The sequence below is a fragment of the Typopeltis vanoorti genome, chromosome 7 (genome assembly GCF_054136105.1).
Source record: "Typopeltis vanoorti isolate ZY-2024b chromosome 7, IOZ_Tvanoo_1.0, whole genome shotgun sequence".
Taxonomy (NCBI): domain Eukaryota; kingdom Metazoa; phylum Arthropoda; class Arachnida; order Uropygi; family Thelyphonidae; genus Typopeltis; species Typopeltis vanoorti.
The window spans coordinates 97,921,921-97,948,017 of NC_143555.1; the positions used below are offsets into that span (position 1 = coordinate 97,921,921).

Consider the following 26,097-nt stretch of genomic DNA (forward strand, 5'->3'; position numbering starts at 1 on the left):
TTGTATACAGCTAATTTAGTGTTCCGACTAATTTCTTTCTTATTCCATATGAATTTATTCAATTGACTTCCCACGATACCAGCTTTGCTGATTCTGTTGTCTATTTCTATATTTAGTTTACCATCTTCAGTAAAAATTGTGCCTAAGTAGCTGAAATGTTTTACTTGTTCCACAGGTTCTCCATTCACAACACAGTTGACATTTTCAATGATTCTGCCTATTTTCATTGTCTTTGTCTTTTTATTGCTGACCTTCATACCATATCTATTACAACAGCTATTCAATTTAGTCAGAGAATCTTGCAGACTTGTAGCGGATTTATTTAGAAGTATAACATCATCCGCATAAAGCAAAGAGCTGACATTAACATCTCCAATTTTGATACCAGGTTTAATACCACATTCCTTCATAATGTGATCCATATAGATAATGAATAACAGAGGGGATAATGTACATCCTTGTCTCACACCAGATTTAACATTAAACCATCTTCCTGTACTTCCTTCAATTCTAACTGCTGACTCACAACTCAAATAAAGACTTATCAAATATTGGAACTCATTTTAACTGCTAAAATTTTTTTACTGATTTTATGCTTTTTAATTCTCAGGCAACTGCTGTTTATTTTTTTTGAGCATCATTCAGTGACATTAATGTTATGTTGTAATTAAAACATTATGTTAGACATGATTCATGATTATGTTGAACTGATTATTAATTAATAATGATTTATAATTTATTATCAGCAAAAAATGTCATCATTTCGACAAATAGATGAACGGCATGTATCTGCAGAAGTGGCTCTCATGGAATGGTCCCCAAAAATGGACCTTATTGCACTTGCTGGAGTACAAGGAGAGGTCATGTTGCACAGATTGTCGTGGCAAAGGGTTTGGGTATTACCATCTTGTGGTGGAAAAGACAGTGAAGTCAAAGTATGCAACTTAGCATGGAGGCCAGATGGTAAAGTGCTGGCTATAGCTTATGATAATGGTAAGTAAATAAGATAAGCAACCATCTCATAAAAACTGATGAGAAAAAATTATCTTTATTGTATCACTAAGAGAAGAATTTTAATAATGATAATTTTACCCTCAAAAGGTTGAAACTTATAAGCATTTTAGCATTATGGGTGAGCTAAGAGTTACATTATATAATGAGTCTGTTCTGGACTCATTAGTCTAGAACACACTCATTATAGGCTTCACTTCGGCGATGTAACATTATTTAAATTAAGGGGGTATTAAATCCCACATTATTTCAAAGCCGAATAAGAAACTCAAAGATCGGAATCAAAGAGTTTGATGCCGAATATAGTAAACTATAAAAGTTTCGGCAGATTGTAGCATAAGCTAAAGCACGTCATTCAACACTAGGGCAACTCATTGCAAAGGTGGATAAAGTTCTGATCACTCTGATATGGTTTTAAGTTTAGTGGATCCTTAGAGGAGCTGAATAAAACCATATTCAGCTCCTCTAAGGATCCTCTCCTCCCATTAGCACATCCTGGAGTCTATTGCATCCGCTGCACCTGTAACTTACCGTACATTGGTGGAACAGGACGGACAATTCCTATACGCAAAAAAGAACACATTAGACACATTAAATATAACCATTATGGTGAAGCAGGCCTCTCAGACCACGCACTCAACACCTTACACCAAATCAACTGGAAAAGCACCTGCTCCTTACACCGCACAAAAACATGGTACGAAAGAAAATTTAAAGAATCCTGCGAAATCCTGATAAACTATCCAAATATCAACAATAAAGATGGTATGAAAATTCCAAGGATCTGGATGGCACACATTCAGCCAACCTAATTTGAAAGATTCAACATAAGTCAGGACTCTAGCCAATATGCTATTACTAGAAACCATTCCACTCCAACTGGCTGGAATGATGTTAATATATGTATATAGTAGACAACACAAATAATAGGACTGTAGCGTTGATGTATAATTTTTTTTTTTTTTTTTTTCACCAGAGGTCAGGCCAACAATTGTGGTAGCGGTTAGTCAGTGTCTTTAAAAAACCAGTATGATTGTAGTATAGCTTGTTTCCTGTGTATATTTGTACACTCCAGAAGATGACCTTGACATAAAGGTCGAAACGTCGAATTGTAAAATTTTAGTAATAGTAAACTAAAGTTTTTATTCAAACACGGTAGTTGTCTCCATAATTTCCAAAAATGCATTCGGATTACCGTGCAAGCCTAAAAGAAAGAATAAAATATAAAGCATTTTTGTATATTTGACCATGTATCCAGTATTTAAAAATACACAAAGTCAGAGTCTCAGTAGCTCATTCAGTATTGATGTCCTTTGCTTAGAAAGACCTGGAGGATTTGAAATCCTGTCTAGTATATGAAAAACCTTTATAAGAACTCTCATCTAGAGTGAATTATCCAGTTGCATACATAGGTAGTTTGGTTTCCCCCTCATGAAAATTCTAGTTTTTCATCCACATGCAAACTGGCAAGAGAATACATGCAATTGACAGCCATAGCAAATAGGATTAAAACATGCTTTATCATAACATTAATTAGATTTCTATAAAGAAAACTTATTTGGCTGTTGAGCTTATTAAGGAAAAGATGATAAATGCATTAAAATGTTCTATAATAGTTTGAACTTTTTTTTGCATCATAGTAGTTTTTTGTATTACAGTTAGTCACAAGCTAATTAGTATGATAACCAGATTTATCTGTATAGTTATTATAGTAAAAGTGCAGCAGCAAATCTAAAAACCTATTTTTTTCCCTTCCTTTTCTAGACCAAAATGTACTGGTAGTTTTAATTGCCTTCAAAGTCGAATTGCACATCTCTAAATTATTGCCCTTTGAAACAACTCATGGCTGAAACTCCATGTTCAAAAAATGCAAAAATTTTGAATGCTATTTAAATACAAATCTTTAAATTCTAAAACTTCCAATTTTGAGATTTTTCATGGTCATATGCCAAACACTACATTAGTGCAAAATTTCAGCTTCTTAGTCCTATGCATCATATAAGCAAAGTTGGTATGGTAGGGAGCTACCTGAATAAATTTATATGGAATAATGGAGCAGTTTGTTAAAACACTGAGCTAGCAAGATACAGGGCAGTGTTCAAATCAGTTATAACTTATGAATTTGAGAACTAGCTTAGAAATAAAACTTTAGATCAAAGATTAGAAACCATAGATATGAGAGTTCTGAGAAAAATTAGAAGAACGAACAGATGGCATCAGTGGTAAAATCATATTAGCAGTTGAAGATATTAGGAAGAAACTTGACCTTGTCAGCATTCTGGAATGTGTGAGCAGAGCTGTCTGAGGTGGGATGGTCAGTTAAACAGGAGAGGTCAGTTAAAGATTAACAAAATAAGTGATTGATGTCAGGGAAAGAAATTTTAGTCTTCCTAGAGGAAGACTAAAATCTCTCTTGTCTGTAGTGGGAGGATTTGAACCCACAGCTGTTGGTTGGAGAGCTTAACTAGTCAAGTGGATATGCTAGTTAACTAGTTAAGCTTGACTTGACTAGTTAAGCCAGTATGTAATCTATGTACATGACGATGGCTAACATTGAACGTGGTGTGCACCCTTGTCTTATGATTTTATATCAAACCATTTTCTGTACATGCTTCTTGCTGCTGACTTACAGTTCTGTATGTTATTCCAGTTACTTTGTACCGTATTAATTGTATCATTTTGAACAGCTCTTCTCTTAATACAATTTTTTTATTGTTTTTATTGTCAATTTTTTTTTGAGATTTACAAAACTTGAATAAAAATCCTTGTTATATTATTATGATTTCTTGGTTGTTCTGAACTTTAGTAAATATATGATCATGAAAACTTCTATTTGGTCTGAACTCAGCTTTTTAAAAAAAAAAAAAAAGTTTATCTTCCACAGTTTTTTTTAGCTTTTCTCAAGTATGCTTGCACTTGCCTAGAACATGTAGTAGAAAAATTCTAATTTTCACATTCAATTTTAATTTCCTTGGATGGGGGATTGTTAGCACTCTCCTCCAGTCATCCTAAATTCAACCTTCTTACCAGGCATTTTGAGTAAGTAGTATGACCATTGTAAAACTTTTATATCCCCATATTTGAGCTTTCCCCATATTTGGTTGCATATCATCTATTTCAGCTACCTTTCTATATTTTCAGACTTCCTCGTGCTATATTTCTGTCTTCACTATTGATATGTACTGCGGGTTGTATTCCTCTTGAATATTTTTTGCCACTGCTTATTGATAGCTATTACACATAATGTAGCTTTCTTACATTTTTTTTTTATCCTTTCAGAACACATGCTGATTTATTTGGCTTTTGATGCGTTCTTCTTTCCCAGGATTTATCAAAGAGGTATTTTTTTTTAATCAGAGTTTATCAGCTCACAGTTGCTCACGGTTTTCTTCAGATACTGCCAAAGAGTATCTAGGGTTGAGTTCTTGGTTTCAAACTTCATCCCCCCACACACACTTCCAGTAATATTTATATATTTGACTCTGTATTTCATATTTGAAAGCTACTTGACTTTGATTCTTATTGAAACTTTCACACATAAGTATCTTTTCATTGTGACACTGATTTTTATTCTGATGAAAACAATCAAATTTCTGCCAAAAAAGCTACATCATAAACAACTTTATATCACCAATTTCTCTCCAAATTAATCCTATCAGCTAAGACTTCATCATCAAATTCCTGATATGCACCCTCAAGGGGGTTTACAGGATATGATAGTACTGCATGAAAAACACCATTACTAACTTACTATCTACAATTTTGTTCCAAATCAATCTATTACCTGTCAAGACTTCAACATTATCAGATCTTATATTTCTATCTTCTAAGGCACTTTTTACTGTATCAATCCACCTATATCTTGGTCTTCCTGTGGGTCTTTTTCCTGGCAAACAACACGTCTTTTGCTAATCTTTCCTCTCCCATTCTGTTTAAGTGACCATACCACCTGAGATTAGCTCTGCTAAGACATTCCTGGATGTTAACAATATTAAGTTCTTACCTGATATCCTCATTATTAAAATGACATTGCCACTGCTGCTATCTGTTCACCATTCTAATCTTTCTCAGGACTCTCAGATCCATAAGTTAAAAATTTATTTGAACACTGTCTTATATAAATCTAGTTTAGTGTTTTGACTAATTTTTCTCTTATTCCACATAAATTTATTCATCATCATCATCATCAAATTCCTGTTATGTACCCTCAAGGGGTGTACAGGATATGATAGTACTACATGAAAAAAAATTACATCATTATTAATTTCCTATCTACAATTTTCCTCCAAATCAATGTTACTTGTCAAGACTCCAACATTATCAGATCTTATATTTCAATCATCTAAGGCACTTTGTACCATATCAATCGACCTATATCTTGGTCTTCCTCTGGGTCGTTTTGCTGCCAACCTGGCAGAGAACACTTGTTTTGCTAATCTTTCCTCGCCCATTATGTTTAAGTGACCATACCACCTGAGATTAGCTCTGCTAACGCATTCCCTGGATGCTCACAATGTCAAGTTCTTTCCTAATATCCTCGTTTTTAATATGATACTGCCATTGATGCAATCTGTTCACGCCTCTAATCTTTCTCAGGATTCTCATATCTGTGGTCTCTAGTCTTTGCTCAAGTGTTTTACTTCTGATCCAGCTCTCAGATCCATAAGTTAAAACTGGTTTGAACACTGTCTTGTATACAGATAATTTAGTGTTCCGACTAATTTCTCACTTATTCCATATGAATTTATTCAATTGACTTCCCACCATACCAGCTATGCTGATTCTGTGGTCTATTTCTATATTTAATTTACCATCTTCAGTAAAAATCATGCCTAAATAGCTGAAATGTTTTATTTGTTCCACAGGTTCTCCATTCACAACACAGTTGACATTTTCAATGATTCTGCCTATTTTCATTGTCTTTGTCTTTTTATTGCTGACCTTCATACCATATCTATTACAACAGCTATTCAGTTTAGTCAGAGAATCTTGCAGACTTGTAGCAGATTTATTTAGAAGTATAACATCGTCTGCATAAAGCAAAGAGCTGACATTAACATCTCCAAGTTTGATATCATGTTTAATACCAATTTCCTTCATAATGTGATCCATATAGATAATGAATAACAGAAGGGATAATGTACATCCTTGTCTCATACCAGATTTAACATTAAATCATCTTCCTGTACTTCCTTCAATTCTAACTGCTGACTTACAACTCAAATAAAGACTAAGTATTGCTTGATATAATGCCCCATTGACACCATATAACTGTAGCATATTGAATAGCTTCTCTCTTGGCACCTTGTCATATGCCTTTTCCAAATCGACAAAACCTAAATACAGATCTTTGTTATATTCCCATGCTTTCTCGACTATTTGTCGTAAAGTGAAGATCTGATCCTGACAGCCTCTATTTGGCCTGAATCCAGCTTGTTCTTCACCAAGCTTTTCTTCCACAATCCTTCTCAACCGTTTCCCAAGTATACTTGCATAGATCTTGCCAGGAACATTCAGTAGGGAAATACCTGTGTAATTCTCACATGCAGTTTTATTTCCCTTTTTATATATGGGTACTATGAGAGCTCTACTCCAATCATCAGGAATTCGTCCCTCTGTCCAGGATTTCTGAACTATCCAGTGCAGCCACTGTAAGACTTTTATACCACCATACTTCAGCATTTCTGGTCGAATATCATCTACTCCTGCTGCCTTTCCACATTTCAAGCCTTTGATGGCTTTTTCTACTTCAAGTATGGATATGTATTCCTGACTGCATGCCTGGTCAGTGTTTTTTATTGTGCTGTCATCACTGCTTGTTTCATTTAGCAGTTTTTCAAAGTAATTACTCCATACTTCAAGGATATCTTTTTCTCCTGTTTTCATGTCAACTTTATCATCTCTAACTCCTTTTACAGCACACTTTTCTCCATTCCTAAGCTTCTTCAACAACCTCCAGAATATTTTGCCACCTTCTTGATATTTATTTTCTATATTCTTGCCAAAGTCCTCCCATGACTTTTGTTTAGCTAGTTTTACACAGTGTTTAGCATTCTTGCATTTGTCTCTATATTCTCTAAGAGCACAAGCTGACTTATTTGAGAGGAACTTTTGATATGCTTTCTTCTTTTCCTTCACTGCCTCTTTAACTTCCCGTATCCACCAGGGAGTTCTGATTTTTTTTATCCTTACAGACAACCTCACCGCATGCCTCTCTGCCAGAATTAATCAGTGTTTTCTTCCGAGTTTGCCACTGAATCTCCAAGGTTTGATTCCTGTTCTCAAACTCTTTCATTTTTCTTCGATAATCTTTGTGTATTTTAGTCTACAGTTCACATCTGAGAGCTGCTCAACTTTTATTCGCTTTAAAACTTTCTTACATGTTATTCTTTTCAATATGAAATTCAATTTTATCCTACTCAAGACTAAATAGTGATCACTTCCAATTTCAAATGATGTGTACACTCTGGTGTCCTGCACCAGGGAGAAAACATCACTATCAACAATAACTTAGCCAATGAGGCTTTTCTTATTCCTAGCCTCCTTCTCTCTATGTGAATTTGTGCACATTTTTATGTTGGAACATGGTGTTAGTAATAACCAGTCCACGTCCTGAGCAGAAATCCAACAGATATTTGTGATTATTATTAGCTTTGCTCTTTTCTCCAAATTTTCCCAAAACATTTATGTCTCACAATCATTTCCTACTCTGCTATTTAGATCCGAAAACAAGGACCAATTTTTCATTGTGTCAGTTGCTTTTTCTAAAGCATCAAAAAATTCCTCCACTTCTACCTTAGTAGAACCTTCTGTGGGACCATAGGCACAAATAAGTCTAATTGTCCAGTTCCTCATTCTCATATTTGCCCACATTACTCTACTTGAGACTGACTGCCATTCAAGAAGATTAGCCTCGTATTTTGTGTTGAATACTATAGCTACTCCTTCTTTTCCTTGATTGTCATTGCCTGAATATAACATTTTGTATTTATTGCTCAGAAAGATCTCACCAGTTTTGGTCTTTTTTGTTTAAGTCACCCTTATTATGTCAATCTGGTACTTATTTAATTCCTCAACTAGCTCCATTTCTTTGCCATTCAGGCGTCTTACGTTGATAGTACCGATCTTTAACTCTGGTGATGTTGAGTTGGGGTTTGTTTTCAGATTTGTTCCAGTAGCTGACTTTTCGCTGTTCGCCCTGGTTCTCCGGCGAAAAACAGTGGGGCCTTGTTTAACCGGGCGACACCCCAGCCGGCATGAAATTTTGTCATGTTGTACCATCATTTTTTATTTTGGTTTAACTAATGAGAATACAATTTGGTCGGCTAAATCTCAAATTGCCAGCCCATCCTTGTTCGTTCAGTATCCAAGTAGATACCCAACAGGGTGCACCACGAGAAGGTGAGAATTGGACATTAGGTCAGAAGGCCTGGTCGGTTCTCCGCATTCCTTTAAAGGCTATGTGGAGATCTCCTCTCAGTTATACAGCTTTGACCCTTAAGCACCCCGATGATTAAGTTATAGGTATTAATTCACAATTTCATATAATAATCTTAATTTATAAATAAATTAAGACTAATATAGGAATTAAAAGTCTAAATAAAAAAATAAAAAAAATTAATGTGTTATCCTGATTAAACTTTCCCATATTTTTGATAATGATATGCAGACATTTCGATTCAGGTTAGGGTGTTGAAGTAAGATCTCAGGACTCTCTTTGAATAGGCGTTCAAATTTATAGCGACATCTGTGTAGAAGATGAGTCTTGGATCAGAGGATGTTGTGGCTTATCTCTATCCCATGCCGAGACAATCGAGACTTATCGGATTTGTTGTGCTGAATGTATGATTGATGTTCTTGAATTCTTTTTACAATAGAGCATCCTGTTTGTTCAAAGTAAAACAGATTGAGCATTTATCTTTAGAAGAGGGGGAAATAGGTGGATATTTTGTTAATAGGAATATAAGTCTCTCAGGGGACCTTGTAACCCCTAGAGAGCGTGTCCCCTGGGTGGCGGATAGGGGAGCCCACCATGTGTGTGGGTGTACATGCGTGTGCGTGTGTGTATATATATATATGTGGTGCGGTGGTCCGAATATACTGAATAAGGACTCGTGGACCAACAGGGCCATAAGGGGCAATTATCTTGATTGTAAGGGAAGCGGCACTCCCATGGACCCCTAGCTGGATCTATCCTCTCCTTCTTCTACTTTGAGGAAGACCCACTTACTTTAATCTTTCCTATAAGGCCTTATCAGCCAACTCTTCTTACTTTATGACCCTTGTGCTATTAGAGTACTCGAGGGCCATGGGGTCTTTTCATTTCTGGCCTTACAACTATGTCCTCTCTATAAACCTTACTATATTTCTTCTATAATCTACCCTTTCCCCTTCAATCTACCCTATTCCTCCTTTGGGTTTAAATTCGGAAGAAGGCAAGTTCAGAAGCCTTAAGGTAGCAGCCCTACCACTGAACTATTCCATCGTCAGGCTAGTTCCCTGACATGGAGAACATAACCATACTTGTAAGCTGACAGAAAAAGACAATCGGATTGAATCTATGGGAAACGACCGTGGAATGGAAAAAGGAAAACGAAAATGGAAACGACAAAATATAATACACATAGCAAACTGGAATGTAAGAGGAATAGCATATAAAGAAATAGAATTAGACCAGTTATTAAATGAAAGAAATTTTAAAATAGCAGTAATCACTGAAACAAAAAAGAAATTAAAAGGAATTATGAGAACTGTAAATTTTAATGTGATATACAGTGGAGTCGACAGAGACCAAAGAGCACAAGCAGGAGTCATGATTTGGATTCATGACTCCCTTTCAAAACAGTTAAAACATTATAAATTATGGAATGAAAGAATAATAGAAGCTAGAATAAAAATAGATAGAGGCTATTTAACAATAATTGGTTTATATGCCCCAGAAGAAGGAAGAGAACAGGATAATATTGATTTTTATAATCAGCTACAAAACATGTATAATAAAATAAATAAAAATGATTACATAATTTTAGCAGGAGACTTAATTGGAAACACGAAAATTAATAATAATATAGGAATACATGGAGAACACACTCTAAACAGAAATGGTAAAAATTGATTGACTTTGTAGTTTATAATAACCTAATGATGAATAGAAATAATGAATTCCTTCTATAAACATAAAGACATACATAAATATACTTGGGCAGCAAGAGGATGGAAATCAATATTAGATTACTTCATATTAAATGAAACGACATCAAAATTTTCACTAGATGTTAGAGTTCACAGAGGATATGAAATAAGCAGTGACCACTTCCTTGTTAAAATAAAATTAAGATTACCACCTAAATGGCTACAAGTAACAAGAACAGAAAGAAAAATTGAAACATTTGTTTATAAAACTAGACTATTGAATGACACAAATGTACAATGGCTATATGAACAAAGAATTAACCAGTATCTAGATAAAATAAAACAAAATGAAGAAATAGAAATAGAATGGCTTAATATAAAAACGATACTAAATGCAGCAGCAAATGAAAGCTTAGGAAAGACCAAAAAATTCAATAAAAGAAAAAACTGAAGATCTGGGATGATACAATCAAAGAAATAATCAAAAAGAAAAAAGAAGCCTATCACAAATGGTTAAGCAGTAAAAGATTAGAAGATGAAATAGAATATAAAAGAATAAGAGCCATAGCTAAAAGAGAAGTCAGAAAAAGACATAGAGAATCATGGAATAAATTTGTTTCTAATTTAGAACATGATTTATATAAAATAAGACCCAATGTATATAAGATTTTGAAACACCTAAATGCAGATACCAAAGAAAACATAAAATTAAACACTAAATTGAAATTAGAAGAATTTTTAAATTACTACACAGAACTGTGGACAGACAAATATTTTAAAAAAGACAACTGGCAAGCAATTAACGAAAATGAAAAGGAAATAACCGAAGAAGAATTAGAAATCAGCCTGAAAGAAACAAGAAACGGAAAATCACCGGGAGAAGATAAGCTAGGTTCAGAACTATATAAATACGCAGGAACAAGATTCAAAGGAAGACTCTTATTATTTTTAAATAATATTTACTCAGCTGGTATTCCCCCAATAGAATGGAAAATAGCAATTGTCATTCCTATCTTTAAGAAAAGTAATAGAGATGACCCTAAAAACTATAGAGGTATCAATATACTAAATTCATGTTACAAAATATACAGCAGAATCTTAAATAACAAACTAATGAAATATTCCGAAAACTTTATTCTAGAGGTACAAAATGAATTTAGAAAAGGACGATCATGTATAGACCCAGCCTTCTGCCTAAAATTAATAATAGAGAAAAGAAGAAAATATAATTTAGAAACACATATTGCATTTATTGACTTTGAAAAAGCATTTGACAAAGTTAAAAGAAACATATTATATAACATATTAAAAGAAAGACAAATACCAAATAATATCCTAAAAGCTGTCACAAGTATATATGAAAATAATCAAATACAAATAAGATTAAATCATGAGCTATCATATACAAGAGAGATAAACCAAGGGGTCTGACAGGGATGTCCCCTCTTAGCAACTCTTTTTAATATCTACTTAAATGAAATAACAATAAAATGGAGTAAAAATTTACATCAAGGAATTAAACTTTCTCCAACAGTTAATTTAAACAGTCTCCTCTTTGCAGACGACCAAATAATAATTACAAATTTTGAAGATAACTTACAGAAAGCTATTTTAAATTTAAATGAGATATCCAAAGATTATGGTATGATAATATGAACGGAAAAATCAAAAACTATGGCCTTTAAAGGACAAGATCCAGCAAGAACTAAAATAGTATTAGATAACAAGATCTTAGAACAGGTGAATTCATTTAACTACCTAGGATGTATGATCACTTATGAAAATGGAAAAGATATAAACATAAAAATTGCAAAATATTTAAAAATAACAGGAGTAATTAACTCTATATTTAAACCAAACCTAGTTCAAAAACAAACCAGGCTAAAAGTATACAATACATTAGCCCTACCGGTCTTAATATATGGAAGCGAAATCTGGACAATAAAACAAAAAGACAAACAAAGATTAACAACAGCAGAAATGAAGTTTATGAGAAAAACTGCAAAGTATACCCTATTTGATCACAAAAGAAACGAAGATATGAAAGAATTAAACCAAGAACCAGTAACTGAAAAAAATTTAAAAATATAAACATAGATGGATGGAACACGTTCAAAGAATGAAAACAGAAAGATTACCAAAACAAGCCTTAAAGTACAAGCCATTAGGAAAAAGAAAACCAGGACGTCCTCTTAAACAATTCAACGATGACTTCTAAGGGAACAAGCCATACTAGGCCTAAATTCTTGATATGTATGATGATGAGGAGGAATATAAGTGGCTGTTAAATCATATTTCTTCAGAATTCTTGAAATTGGTTCTGAAATCCTGGAAAAATATGGAATTAGAACTTGACGTATTGAATCTTTGTTGTTCTGGATTGTAGGAATCAAACAGATGTTGTGTACTTTTTTCAGAGAAGTCATTTAATTTCATGTGATGTTTGATAGTTGAAATTTCTTTCTGTAATTCATGAGGAGTTGAACAATTAGTTCTAGCTCGTCGGATTAAACATTTTATGTTTCCTGTTTTTTGATAAGGATCATGAGCAGATTGTTTAAGAATATAATGTCCAGTGAAAGGGGATTTTCTGTAAAATTAACATGTCTATAATTCCTAACCAAGTGGTTAGGATACCCTCTCTCCAATCATGGTTCAAATCCTGCTGTGGGCATGGATGTTTGTGATTGTCTTTAGGTGGGAGATGAATTTTATTGCCCACTGTGATATCACTGCCCCACTTATTGGAGGCCTGAAATGGCTTGAAAAAGTTTTATGTCTGGTCTCTAGAACAGGGTTTCTGGACTATATAAAATATAAAACAATAAAAAAATATATATAAAACTGATAAAAACCCTTAGTCCACCCATGGTACAAATGTACCTATAGGTTTACTAATAACCTTTTGTGGGTGGGAACCACATACAAAAAAAAAATAAAAAATAAATAAAAAAATAAAAAATAAAAACAGCTGCATGTATCACATTGGGGGACCTGTACTCCATGAAACTGAAGAAGCCAGAGATTTCAGGGGTAGTAGAGATAGAGAGCTGAAGTTTAGAAGGCATATTGCTAAAGCAGCCATGGTAGCTCACAGGATTACTTGGTTACTGAAGAACACATTAACAAAGTGCCTCTGTAGCACAATTAGAAGAATGACGGTACAATGCGCCCTTCGATGGGAAAAGGCCTGAGTTCAATTCCTGTCGTGATTGGAGGAATCTTTATATGGACTTTTTCAATTGAAGGTGAGTTAGCTAATCTCATACGGAGGTAGCAGGGTTTTTCATCCCACATACAGACAAATTGGCCCTTCAGAACACATGCAATTTACGGACAAAAAAATACTTGTGGTGGTAGTGGTGGGTGGTAGATGGCACTGATGTAGTTGATTGGGAGTAGAGGTTCAGTAGTGGTGGAGACGGAGAGAGTTGTACAGTAAGTGTCCTCCCGCAGTGAGTCTTTGGGCTGCTTGGAAGTGTCATGAATAATAAAGGTACCGTATATTATTGTGTATAATGCGAAAAATTTATGGTAAAAAATACTACTTAAAGTTAGGGGTTCGCATTATATGCGGATCCTAAAAAATGTAACATCTTATTAGACTTGCACACACAATATATACTACCTAATGCCTATACAACCAAACCTACTTGACCTACTTGCATTCGGTGACCATGCGCGCATCGAATCTGCGCATAAATGTGCACTCAGTCGCCGAACGATAGTGCACAGTGAGATAGATAGAGCACAGTTAGGTATATCGGTTTAACCAGAGTCCATTTTAAATATTATTCGTTAAACAAACCTAGCCTGTAAATGAGCCAACAGAAACATAAACGTTCATCTTTTGAAGCAGGATTTAAATTGCGTGTCGTGCAGTTTGCAGAAGAACATAATAACAGTGTAAGTAAAAAGACAGTCTTGAAAAATTCCCCAAAACGAAATGTGCCCGTCATGGAGATGTAGCATCCTTTCCAGAACTCGAAGAAGAGCTAAATGAATGGATTTTGATGCAACGACAAGATGGCATTATAGTAACAAGAAATACAACCTGTTTTCGAGCTCTACAACTCAAGAATGGTAAATTCAAGGACACATCAGGTATTTCATCTTTTCTTGCTTCGCCTGGGTGGTGCAACAGATTTATGGAACGCAAAGCATTAACATTACGACACCGAACAAAAATTGTGCAGAAGTTACCAAAGCAGCTTGAAGGAAAAGTTCAGTCCTTCCTTAAATTTATCATAAAATTACGGAAGTGTCACAGATATAAACTTTCCCAAATTGGCAATATGGATGAGACGCCCGTGTACTTTGATATGCCTGGGAATCGAACAGTAAACTCAGTTGGTGAAAAGGGTGTCTTCATAAAAACAACTGGACATGAAAAATCTCATTTTATCATTGTTCCAGCATGCATGGCAGACAGAACCAAATTAAAGCTGACAGTGATATTTAAAAGGAAGAAAATTCCAAAGCATATGAAATTTCCACCAGGTGTAATTGTTCGAGCCAATCAGAAAGGTTGGATGGATGATGGTGTACAATTGTGGTTGGATCAAGTATGGAACATGCATCCAGGTAGCTTGTTACGTCAACAAAGCATGCTAGTCTGGGATATGTACCGGGTGCATTTAACGGAGGCAAGCAAAGAGAAAGCACGTGAGCTACGTACAGACCTAGCAGTCATACCAGGTGGTCTAACTTCCGTTTTGCAGCCACTTGATGTCAGCTTGAATAAGCCATTTAAAGATCACTTACGTGAAAAATGGAGAGAATGAATGTCATCTGGTTTGGTGATGATGACAAAGGGTGGGAATTTTCAGAAGCCTAGTCACCAGCTGGTTTAAAGAAGCATGGGATTCGATACCATCTGAAATGATTCAACGCTCATTTCTTAAATGTGGAATAAGTAATTCAATGGATGGATCCGAAGATCACATCATATACGAAAGCGAGGATGATGCACAACAAAATGGAGAGCATGAAGACGATGACAACAACTGCTACACTGATGACGCAATCCCTACAGATGAATTTATAAATGAAATGTTTGATGACTCAAAAGATGAAGAAGAATTTAAAGGATTTTGACATTTTGTTTTAAAATAAATATTTCTTTCGTTAATTCATATTGTATTATTTATAATGTTATGGAACAAGATTAACGGATCGCATTATATGTGGACATGGCATTTTAGGGCTAGTTTTCAAACAAAATTTCTAGTTCACATTATACGTGATAATATACGGTAATAAGGGAATTATCATTCCTATTTATAAACCCTTCATACGACATTTGGATTGCAGAAATCAGGTCCAGTGACATGATTTCTTGGCAATGAGGAAGCAGTGGAGATGAGCCCGAGGAATATGTGACCAAGATGGTGAGTGGTCTGTGGAATGGCTATGAGGATAGATCGAGAGCTTGTGGATTACAAAAGCTGGTTGATAAGTGAAAAAGGGGTTGTATGATAGCAACATTTAAGAAGGGGTATGGGGGAATGTTTCAACACTTGGTTAGAGGAGCAGAACAAATCATCTCTGGAAGTTGGGTAGGAGTGTGGTTAGCAAGGGCATGAAGACTATATTTTTTGCTTGAAGAATGATGAATAAATGGATTGAATTGCCTAAGTCAGCTGTGAATGCTTTGTCTCTTATTGGTTTAAGATGAATGACATATATTGTGCCAATAATTTAGGTCACTAATGATGAATCTTAGGACTCCATGGAGATGCCAGTAAGAGAAGATTACTGCAATAACAGTAATCTTCTCTGGCCAAACTGCATATCTTTACACTTAGAAACACTGAAATGACATCTCCATTCTTCAGTGCAAAACACCAAAGCATCAAGATTCTGTACTAAGCCCATCATCATCATCAAATTCTTGACATGACAGAATATCATAGTACTACATGAAAAATTTACATCATTACTAACTTCCTATCTACATTTTTCCTCCAAATCAGTCTATTACTTGTCAAGACTCCAATATTATCATTATCAGATCTTATATTTCTATCGTCTAAGGCACATTGTACCGTATCAATCCACTTATATCTTGGTATTCCTCTGGGTCCTTTTCCTGCCAACCTAGCAGAGAACACTTCTTTTGTTAATCTTTCCTCGCCTGTTCTGTTTAAGTGACCATACCACCTGAGATTAGCTTTGCTAACGCATTCCTGGATGCCAACAATGTCAAGTTCTTTCCTAATATCCTCGTTTTTAATATGATACTGCCATTGATGCAATCTGTTCACGCCTCTAATCTTTCTCAGGATTCTCATATCTGTGGTCTCTAGTCTTTGCTCAAGTGTTTTACTTCTGATCCAGCTCTCAGATCCATAAGTTAAAAACTGGTTTGAACACTGTCTTGTATACAGCTAATTTGATGTTCCGACTAATTTCTCTCTTATTCCATATGAATTTATTCAATTGACTTCCTACTATACCAGCTTTGTCTATTTCCATATTTAATTTACCATCTTCACTAAAAATCATGCCTAAGTAGCTGAAATGTTTTACTTGTTGCACAGATTCCCTGTTCACAACACAGTTGACATTTTCAACAATTCTACCTATTTTCATTGTCTTTGTCTTTTTATTGCTGACCTTCATACCTATTACAACAGTTATTCAATTTAGTCAGGGAATCTTGCAAACTTGTAGCGGATTTATTCAGAAGTATAACATCATTCGCATAAAGCAAAGAGCTGACATTAACATCTCCAATTCTGATATCATATTTAATACCACTTTCCTTCATAATGATCCATATAGATAATGAATAACAGAGGGGATAATGTACATCCTTGTCTCACACAAGATTTAACATTAAACCATCTTCCTGTACATCCTTCAATTCTAACTGCTGACTTACAACTCAAATAAAGACTAAGTATTGCTTGATATAATGCCCCATTGACACCATATAACTGTAGCGTATTGAATAGCTTCTCTCTTGGCACCTTGTCATATGCCTTTTCCTGATCGACAAAACTTAAATACAGATCTTTGTTATATTCCAATGCTTTCTCGACTATTTGTCATAAAGTGAAGATCTGATCCTGACAGCTTCTATTTGGCCTGAATCCAGCTTGTTCTTCACCAAGCTTTTCTTCCACAATTCTTCTCAACCGTTTCTCAAGTATACTTGCATAGATCTTGCCAGGAACACTCAGTATGGAAATACCTCTGTAATTCTCACATTCAGTTTTATTTCCCTTTTTATATATGGGAGATCTATGAGAGCTATGAGAGCTCTACTCCAATCATCAGGAATTCGTCCCTCTGTCCAGGCTTTCTGAACTATGCAGTGCAGCCACTGTAAGACTCTTATACCACCATGCTTCAGCATTTCTGGTCGAATATCATCTACTCCTGCTGCCTTTCCACATTTCAAGCCTTTGATGGCTTTTTCTACTTCAACTATGGATACGTATTCCTGACTGTATGCCGGTTGAGTGTTTTTTACCACTCTGCTATCACTGATTGTTTAAATTAGCAATTTTTTGAAGTAATTACTCCATACTTCAAGGATATCTTTTTCTCAGGATTTCATGTCACCTTTATTATCTCTAACTCCTTTTACTTCACTCTTTCCTCCATTTCTAAGCATCTTCAACAATCTCCAGAATATCTTACTACCTTCTAGATATTTATTTTCTATGTTCTTGCCAAAGTCCTCCCATGACTTTTGTTTAGCTAGTTTTAAACAGTGTTTTGTTTTCTTACATTTGTCTCTGTATTCTCTAAGAGCACAAGCCGACTTATTTGCCAGGAACTTTTGATATGTTTTCTTCTTTTCCTTCATTGCTTCTTTAACTTCCTGTGTCCACCATGGAGTCTTGATTTTTCTATCCTTGCAGACAACCTCACCAACATGCCTCTGGCTGAATCAATCAGGGTTTTCTTCAAGGATTATTATTGCCTGAATATAACATTTTATTGCTCAGAAAGATCTCGCCAGTTTTAGCCTTTTTTGTTTCAGTCATCCCTATTATGTCGATCTGGTATTTATCCAATTCCTCAGCTAGCTCCATTTCTTTGACATTCAGGCTTCTTATGTTGATAATGCCGATCTTGAACTCTGGTGATGTTGAGTTGGGGTGGGTTTTAGGATTTGTTCCAGTAGCTGACTTTTCGCTGTTTGCCCTGGTTCCTTTGTGAAAATAATGGGAGCCGTGTTTAATCTGACAATGTTCCAGCCGGCATGAAATTCTGCCATGTTGTGCCATCATTTTATAATTTGGTTTAAGCCAATAAGAATACAATTTGGTCGGCTAAATCCCAAATTGCCAGCCCCTCCTCGTTCATTCAGTATCCAGGTAGATACCTAACAAGGTGCACTAGGAGAAGGTGAGGATTGGATATTAGGTCATTCATTCGTTCTGAAAATACCAGCTTTGCTAATTCTGTTGTCTATTTCCATATTCAGTTTACCATCATCACTAAAAACTGCGCCTAAAAAGCTGAAATGCTTTACTTGTTCTATAGGTTCTCCATTCAGGATGCAGTTAATGTTTTTAATGTTTCTACCTATTTTCATTGTCTTTTTATTGCTGAATTTATTACAAGAGTTATTCAGTTTAGTCAGGGAATCAGACTAGTGTTGAATTTATTTAGGAGTATAACATCATCTGCATAAAGTAAAGAACTGAGATTAGCATTTCCAATTTCAATATCAGGTTTAATACCACTTTCTTTCATAATGTGATTCATATAGATGATGAATAACAGTAGAGATAACTTGCAAATCTCTCACACACCAGATTTAATACTATATGTATTGCCTGATATGATGTCCCATTTACACTATATAACTGTAGCATTTTGAACTTTTCTCTTAGCACCTTGCCATATGCCTTTCCAGACTGACAAAATTTAGAGATCCTTGTTATATTCCCATGATTTCTCAACTATTTGTCTTAAAGTGAAAATCTGATCCTGACAATCTCTATTTGACCTGAATCCAGCTTGTTCTCCAGTCCACAATTTTTCTTAACTGTTTTCTCAAGTATACTTGCATAAATCTTACCATGAAAATTACAGTAGAGAAATTCCTCTGTTATTATTATTATTATTATTCATGGAATCATCATTGGAGATCCATTATTTACACAATACCTATCACCCTTTTCTTTAAATTCATTCACTGATGAAGTACTCACAACTATCTCTAGCAACCCATTCCATCCATTTACCACCCTCCAAGCAAAAAATCTAGTCCTAATGCCCTTGTTAACGACACACTTACACATTTTCTACTGGTGACCCTCATTCTTTTCCTTCCTGCCACTTGCTGAAAAAAAGTCTTCAACATCAATCCTATAAAACCCCTTTAATAACTTACATGTTTCTATCATGTCTCCTCTTTTTTTGCCTGTCAGCTATGAAGCCCACCAACTGTCAATCCGTTCTTCTCAAAGGGTGCATTCAGTAGACTTGCCACAATATTTGTCAGTCACCTCTGAATCCTCTCTAATAATTCTCACATTCAGTTTTATATCCCTTTTTATAGATGGGTACTATGCGAGTTTATATGGAATTTGAAGTATGTTTTGCTTCTCTTATGAACTTTATTTAATCTCTTGATTTTGTTTTTTTTTTCAAGCAAAGGAATGGATGATAAGTATAGTACACAACATGCGAGTCACTCTTTAACAGGATGTGCACAGCGAAACAAAGTTATTGTAAAGATGGGAAGTCTTGGCTTCTTATATTTAACAGAAATTAATGACTAAAAAATAAATCAGTAAATTATGACATTAAAATCTTGCAAAATTTATCTTATTCATTATAGTTATTCTATAAATTTTTATAAAACCAGTATACAATGAAGAGCCAAAACATTATGACCAGCTCTGTCAGAATTGGCATGGCTTGTGGGGGACGCTCACAGTCAGCCATGGTGAGTACATTCAAGAAGTGGCTTGAGGTGGGGAAAAAAAACCACGAAATGCCTGCAAGGTGTGGGCCAACCACAGCTCATTGATGCTCGAGATGTGCAAAGGCTATCCCGGATGATTTGAGCCAACAGAAGGGTTATTGTCGTGTAACTAACTGGTAATTTGAATGTTGGTGACAAGTATGTCACAATACACAGTATATTGAACCCTGGTGAAAATGGGGCTGCGTAGCCACAGGCTGCTTCAAGTACCCATGCTAACTTCAATTCACCATCAAAAGTGCATCAAATGGGCACACAAGCATCAAAACTGGACTTTGCATTAGGGGAAGATGGTCATCTGGTCCAATGAATCTTGTTTTCTGTTGCACCATGTGGATGGCTAGAACCATGTGCACCGTTGGCACCAGGATGCACCATGGGATGAAAAGAACCAATGGAGGCAGTCTAATGCTTTGAGCAATGTTCTGCTGAGAAACCCTGGGTCCAGTCATCCATGTGCAGAAACTATGGCATCTACCACCTATCTATCTAAAAGAAGGCATAACCAGACAGGAATACCATTGCCATGAATGGATGTCCTGTCTGGTTATGCCTTCTTTCAGCAGGATAATGTGCCATGTCACACTGGCCTCCAAATTCCTCAGACGTCAATCCATTCAAGTATCTATGGTTTGTGTTGAAACAGCACATCCACTCTGCAGCTCAACCATGTAACTTGAGTTAAAGGATTTGCTGGTTATGTGTTGGTACTAGATGCCACAAGAAATCTTGTAGCATTGATGCCTCACTGGATAAGAGCTGTTTTGGTGGAACGTGGAGTACCAACATCATATTAGGTAGGTGGTCATAATGTTCTGGCTCTTTGGTGTATATTTTTATGTATATTGATGTGACATTGTTTTCCTGTTTATTTCAGGAAAAATTTTACTTTGTGATGTAGAAAATGCAGAGGTTCTCCATTCTATGAATGTTAAGGCTACTGTGACAGCCATGACTTGGGTTGCCAAGATAAATGTATCTGAAGCCACAGAAGAAGAAGCATCTTTTTACACAGATTACTCAGCAAAATTTCTTCCTAAACTCCCTTCTTTAAGTAAAAGTTATGGATCTTTAAGTAAGCATGTTGAAGAAAATGTGGAAGATGTGAAAAAATTGAAAGACCAAACAGACTTGAATATCTTAGCTGTTGGCACAAATCAAGGTAAAATTCATCTTTTTGCTTTCGGAATCTTTTTTGCAGGTGAACTGTGTGTAAAAGAACTTAGCAGTGGTAATCCTAATAAAGTGTGTTCACTCATTTTGCCTGATGATTTTAGCATATTAATTGTAGTTGTAGACACCCCAGATAGTAATGGAAAATCGCATTATTCTCTGAAGTCCTATAATATGCCACTCCTTCAGAGTAAACACAAGGAACTTAAAATCATTGCTTTAAAGTATGGCAAAATAGCTTCTTTGTTAGGCTATTTGTCTTCTACTGTTCGAGCTATATCTGAGGCATGGGAAGATATTCTGCTTGAAATAGATACCAAATTAATGAAGTATGCAGAGGAAAAAAGCAAAGTGTCTACAGGCAGTATAAGTGATGATTTCTTAGAACTGTTATTATTTGGCACTGCTTCAGATAATTTGGAGAAGTTTTTGTTACATGATTTGACGGAGAAAGGTCTCAAGAAACTTGGTAATTCCATTGAGTTATCATACTCAAATATTCAAAAGTTAGTCCTAAAGCACTTACAAAGTGTAACTCAAGCACTGTTTTATCATCTCAGTGATATGAAAGGAATGGCTCTTTGGTATGAAAAGTTTGGTATGCTGGGATTATCTGTAGAAGCAGTTAGCCAAGCATTGGCTTCTGTTGGTTCTTTCTTGATGAAAGCTACTGAACTTCAACAAGTAATTGACACTAGCATGAAAAATTTTAAAGCCTTTTTCCGGTGGTTGTACTGTGTAATTTTAAGGCTTTCAGATGATCCTATTCCTTCGGACATAACAAAAGTTACACAACAAGATTTAAATTTTGTAGCTGAATTTTTGAAGGAAAATTTCACAGGAGAGAGCACTTCTGACAGAACTACATTTCAGTTAGAAAGAGTTGGTCAGTATTTAAAAATGGAAAACCTTTCTTTTCCACCTGCAGTGTCCCAAAATCCTTGGGTGTTGTTTTTGAATTCTCATTCTCATATCAGAGATTCTGGACTTTTATTTAAGCATGATCCCAATAAATCATTAGTTCAGCAACATGTAGAAGTTCAAGAAGCTGTTGAAAATGCATTTAAGGGATTAGCATTGATGCTTGGAGAGTCTGTAAAGAAGACTTATGAATATAGTATGTTTCATACAGATATAGGCTCCTCTCCCAAACTGTGTCATGTAGCATGCCTTCGCGCTGCTCACATGTATAGTTTATTCACGACAAAACAAATACCTTGTTCCCAGATGTACATAATTAAACAACCGTTATCTTTGTGCAGCACTGTTGAAGCAGTTTCTTTGATTTTTGGTGAAGTTTCACCTGAATTGAAATCTGATGATTTATGTTCAAATCAACATATATTCCATGAAATCATGGATTTTCAGTTTTATGGTGAAGAAACAATCTCTATACTATTGATAGAAAATAAAAGTGAATATCCAGAACAACACATACCCATTTTGTTACAGCTGTCACTTGAATCCCTTTCACAAGAAATGAAAAAGATTCCAAAAGAGCAGCTGATTTCACTAAATATCCCAGTTCTCAATGGTAACACTCTAATAGATAAAACAAATTCTAGACGTTTGGAAAATATGAAAGGTTGTAAGATTGCTGTGAGTGGTTCCAGAAAAGTTGCTTGCGTACTGTTTGCTTCAAGACGAAGGGTACGGCTCTTTGAAATGGATGTTGAAGAGGAAGAGGAAGAGCAAGATGAGACAGATCAAGAAGACAGTGTTATGAAAGATTGTACAGAGAAAAGTGATTCAGCCAATGAATCTGGATTTCTGGTGAGACCCAGCACTAGTGGTGCTAAAGGAGATGGTGATAAAGAGAATACCACCTTATCCAGTTTCTTCTGATGGAACATTTTTCTAAAAATATTTTTCTAGAAACTGCTATGCAGTAGTTGTAAAAATTGTCATCTTTAATTCTGCACAATAAAAATGTATTGAAAAAAGATTTCTTTGTATGCCTATTGACTGATAAAAATTTGTGATTGTAATGTGCAGATGACACTTGCTATAGTGAAATTCTAGAGATGAGAAAGTAAAAATAGAACAAAGGAAACTGGGGGTAATCATACTGATGAGAGAATATAAAGGATTGGCATAAATCAAACATCAAGAACAAAACATGAAAAAGTACAAATACAAACAATAATGAGAAACATACAAGAAAGAACTAGAAGAGTTCTTTCTTACTTTCTAATTATAAAAATGAAAATTAAAAACTGAAACATTAATTCTGAAATGTTATGTTAGCTTAATGTCACTTATCCAAAATCTCCATAATAAATTAAACAAGTCTTCTATACTATTAAAATTAAATATAACCTGAAAACTTGAGCAGTCAGTCAACTTTATAATTGGTCACTTCCAATTACAAAGTGGGAAGGAGTACAACAGTGATGAACATTAGTCAACAGTAGTCAGCTTAAGGTGTAGGGAAAAGTTATTGGTACAACTGGTGACAAGTCAGCTTCCTAATTGGACAGATCCAGTTGTGGACAGCTGGCATAAATTGATATTCTCCTAAACTGTAAAAGAAATCTGAACATGGAGTATTTCTTTAATTCAGAGTTTAATTAGTTATTCTTCCAATTGCGCCTCCGTAGCGCAATTGGAAGAACGACGGTACATTGCGCCCTTCGATTGGAATAGGCCTAAGTTCGATTCTCGTCGCAACGGGAGGGATCTTTATCTGGTCGATTTCACTCGATGGTGAGTTAGCCGATCTCATACGGAGGTAGCAGGGTTTTTTCTCCCGGAAACTCGGGTTTTTCATCCCGCATACATACAAATCGGCCCTTCAGAACACACGCAATTTACAGACAAAAATTACTAGTTGTGGTGGTGTTGGAGGTGGGCGGTAGATGGTGTTGATTCGTAATAGAGGTAAAGAGGTAAGGTGTAGAGACAGTTGAAGATGTCCTCCCGCGATGAGTCTTCGGACTCCTTGGAGGTATCAGGAATAATAATAATAATAATAATTATATAGATAACAGCTAATTTTGTTTGTGAACCAGGGCGAACAGCGAAAAGTCAGCTACTGGAACAAATCTGAAAATTGTAGATAGGAAGTTAGTGTAGTACTATCATATCCTGTACACCCCTTGAGGATACATGGCAGGAATTTGATGATGATGATAGTAGAGTCTACACATTTATTTTATTATGAATATTTCAAGTAAGTGACATTAATTTAGTTGGTGGGCTGAGTGGATAGCACACATGCTCTCCAACCAACAGGTTATTGAATCTGAATCCTACCATGGATTTTTGTAAAAGTCTGATCTGGATGGACTTGTATAGCTCCTTGAGTTTGAGACAAGCCTTTTTTTAATTATGCTAATAATTATGGGGGTTCATTATGGGGTATTATTTTTTTTTTTTTATAGTGGTATTCATTATAGTGTGTCTGTACTGTAGGCAACCAAGACAAAGAACTTTTTTAAGTGAATTTCAGTGAAGAAATCTGGTTATATTTAGTCATGGCTTGCTTCAAAATTGAGATAGAAATCACAAATCTCTTCCTTTACAGTTTTTGTTCAGTTAGAAGGAAATAGGTATGAACATTTTGAAATTTAAATATTAATTCTATATTTTCATTTTTATTATTTCATACTGTTCTAGTTTTTTTTTTTTCCTTTGTCTTCTAATTGTGGCTTTATTTACTAGGAAATTTGGTTCTTTATCATGAAGATTTTGAGCTTTTTACTATATGTAATAGCTTAAAATAATTAGTTTTATGGGGCTGGACTTAGTTCGTTATGGGGCATTATTTTTTTTTTTTTATAGTTGTATTCATTATAGTGTGTCTGTACTGTAGGTGACCCAGACAAAGATAACTTATTTTTAGTGAGTTTCAGTGAAGAAATCTGGTTATATTTAGTCATGGCTTGCTTCAAAATTGAAATAGAAATTGCAAATCTCTTCCTTTACAGTTTTTGTTCAGTTAGAAGGAAATAGGTATGAATAAAGAAATAAGCCATCAAAACACCTTTGATATGTAATGTTATGATGAGCTGTATAAGGTTACAAGCCATAATTTTTTTTTTTCAACCAGTAACATTGGGTTTGTTTATTTGGCAGACTGCATAATCTATATTACTATATAGATTATGCAGTATGTAATAACATGGCAAATACATCAAGACGTGAAAGTAATGTGACATTATCATTAATGGCAAAAATATCAAGAAGTGGAACAAGTTGAAATAATAAAAATCTGTTTCCTTTAGTGTGTGGTGATCAGCATTCATTTTGAAAAATTAGGAGACTACAACCATGTTAGGAATAATTACTTTAATTTCTGACATTTTGGCCTTCATATTAATGTCATCGTCTGGAGTATATACATATGTACAAAGACAAGCTATATTACATTTCAAACAGTATGCCAAAGTGACAATGATTTGATTGGACATTTTACTGGCCTTACTTCTAGTGGGAGGGGAGAACTGTGTCAAAGCTATATCTTATTTATAACATCATCAAAGAACAAATTCACATAAATACTTTTAATACAGAAATTGGTGTTCTAATCAATAATTAAACATAAATGTTTATTATATTAAAGCTAAGATCCTAGATTACTACATTCCTGATTATAATTAACTCTTAGACCAAAAGGTTATGTGGATAGAATATATGCCATCTATATTCTTGGGATTTTTAGACCACCATTATTGTTAAGTTAGGGTGGTTGATAAGAATTTCACAGGCCTCTTTCTACCCACATAACCTTTTGGTCTAAAAGTTAATTATAACCAGGAATGTAGTAATCTAGGATCTTAGCTTTAATATAACAAACATTTATGTGAATTTGTTTCTGATGATGT

General features: G+C 35.0%; 1 protein-coding gene across 3 annotated transcripts in view; it reads left to right on the forward strand.

The window, feature by feature from the left end:
• The window catches only part of APC4 (anaphase-promoting complex subunit 4), a 36,447-nt gene extending 13,231 nt beyond the window's left edge, over positions 1-23,216 (forward strand). For all 3 annotated transcript variants that reach the window (XM_090396040.1, XM_090396041.1, XM_090396039.1), the window contains exons 2-3: positions 747-993; positions 20,976-23,216. In XM_090396040.1, coding sequence (XP_090252166.1) covers positions 747-993; positions 20,976-23,116 — 2,388 coding nt within the window. In that variant the 3' untranslated portion in view covers positions 23,117-23,216. The remainder of the gene's footprint in view (positions 1-746; positions 994-20,975) is intronic.
• Positions 23,217-26,097: the final 2,881 nt, after the last annotated feature.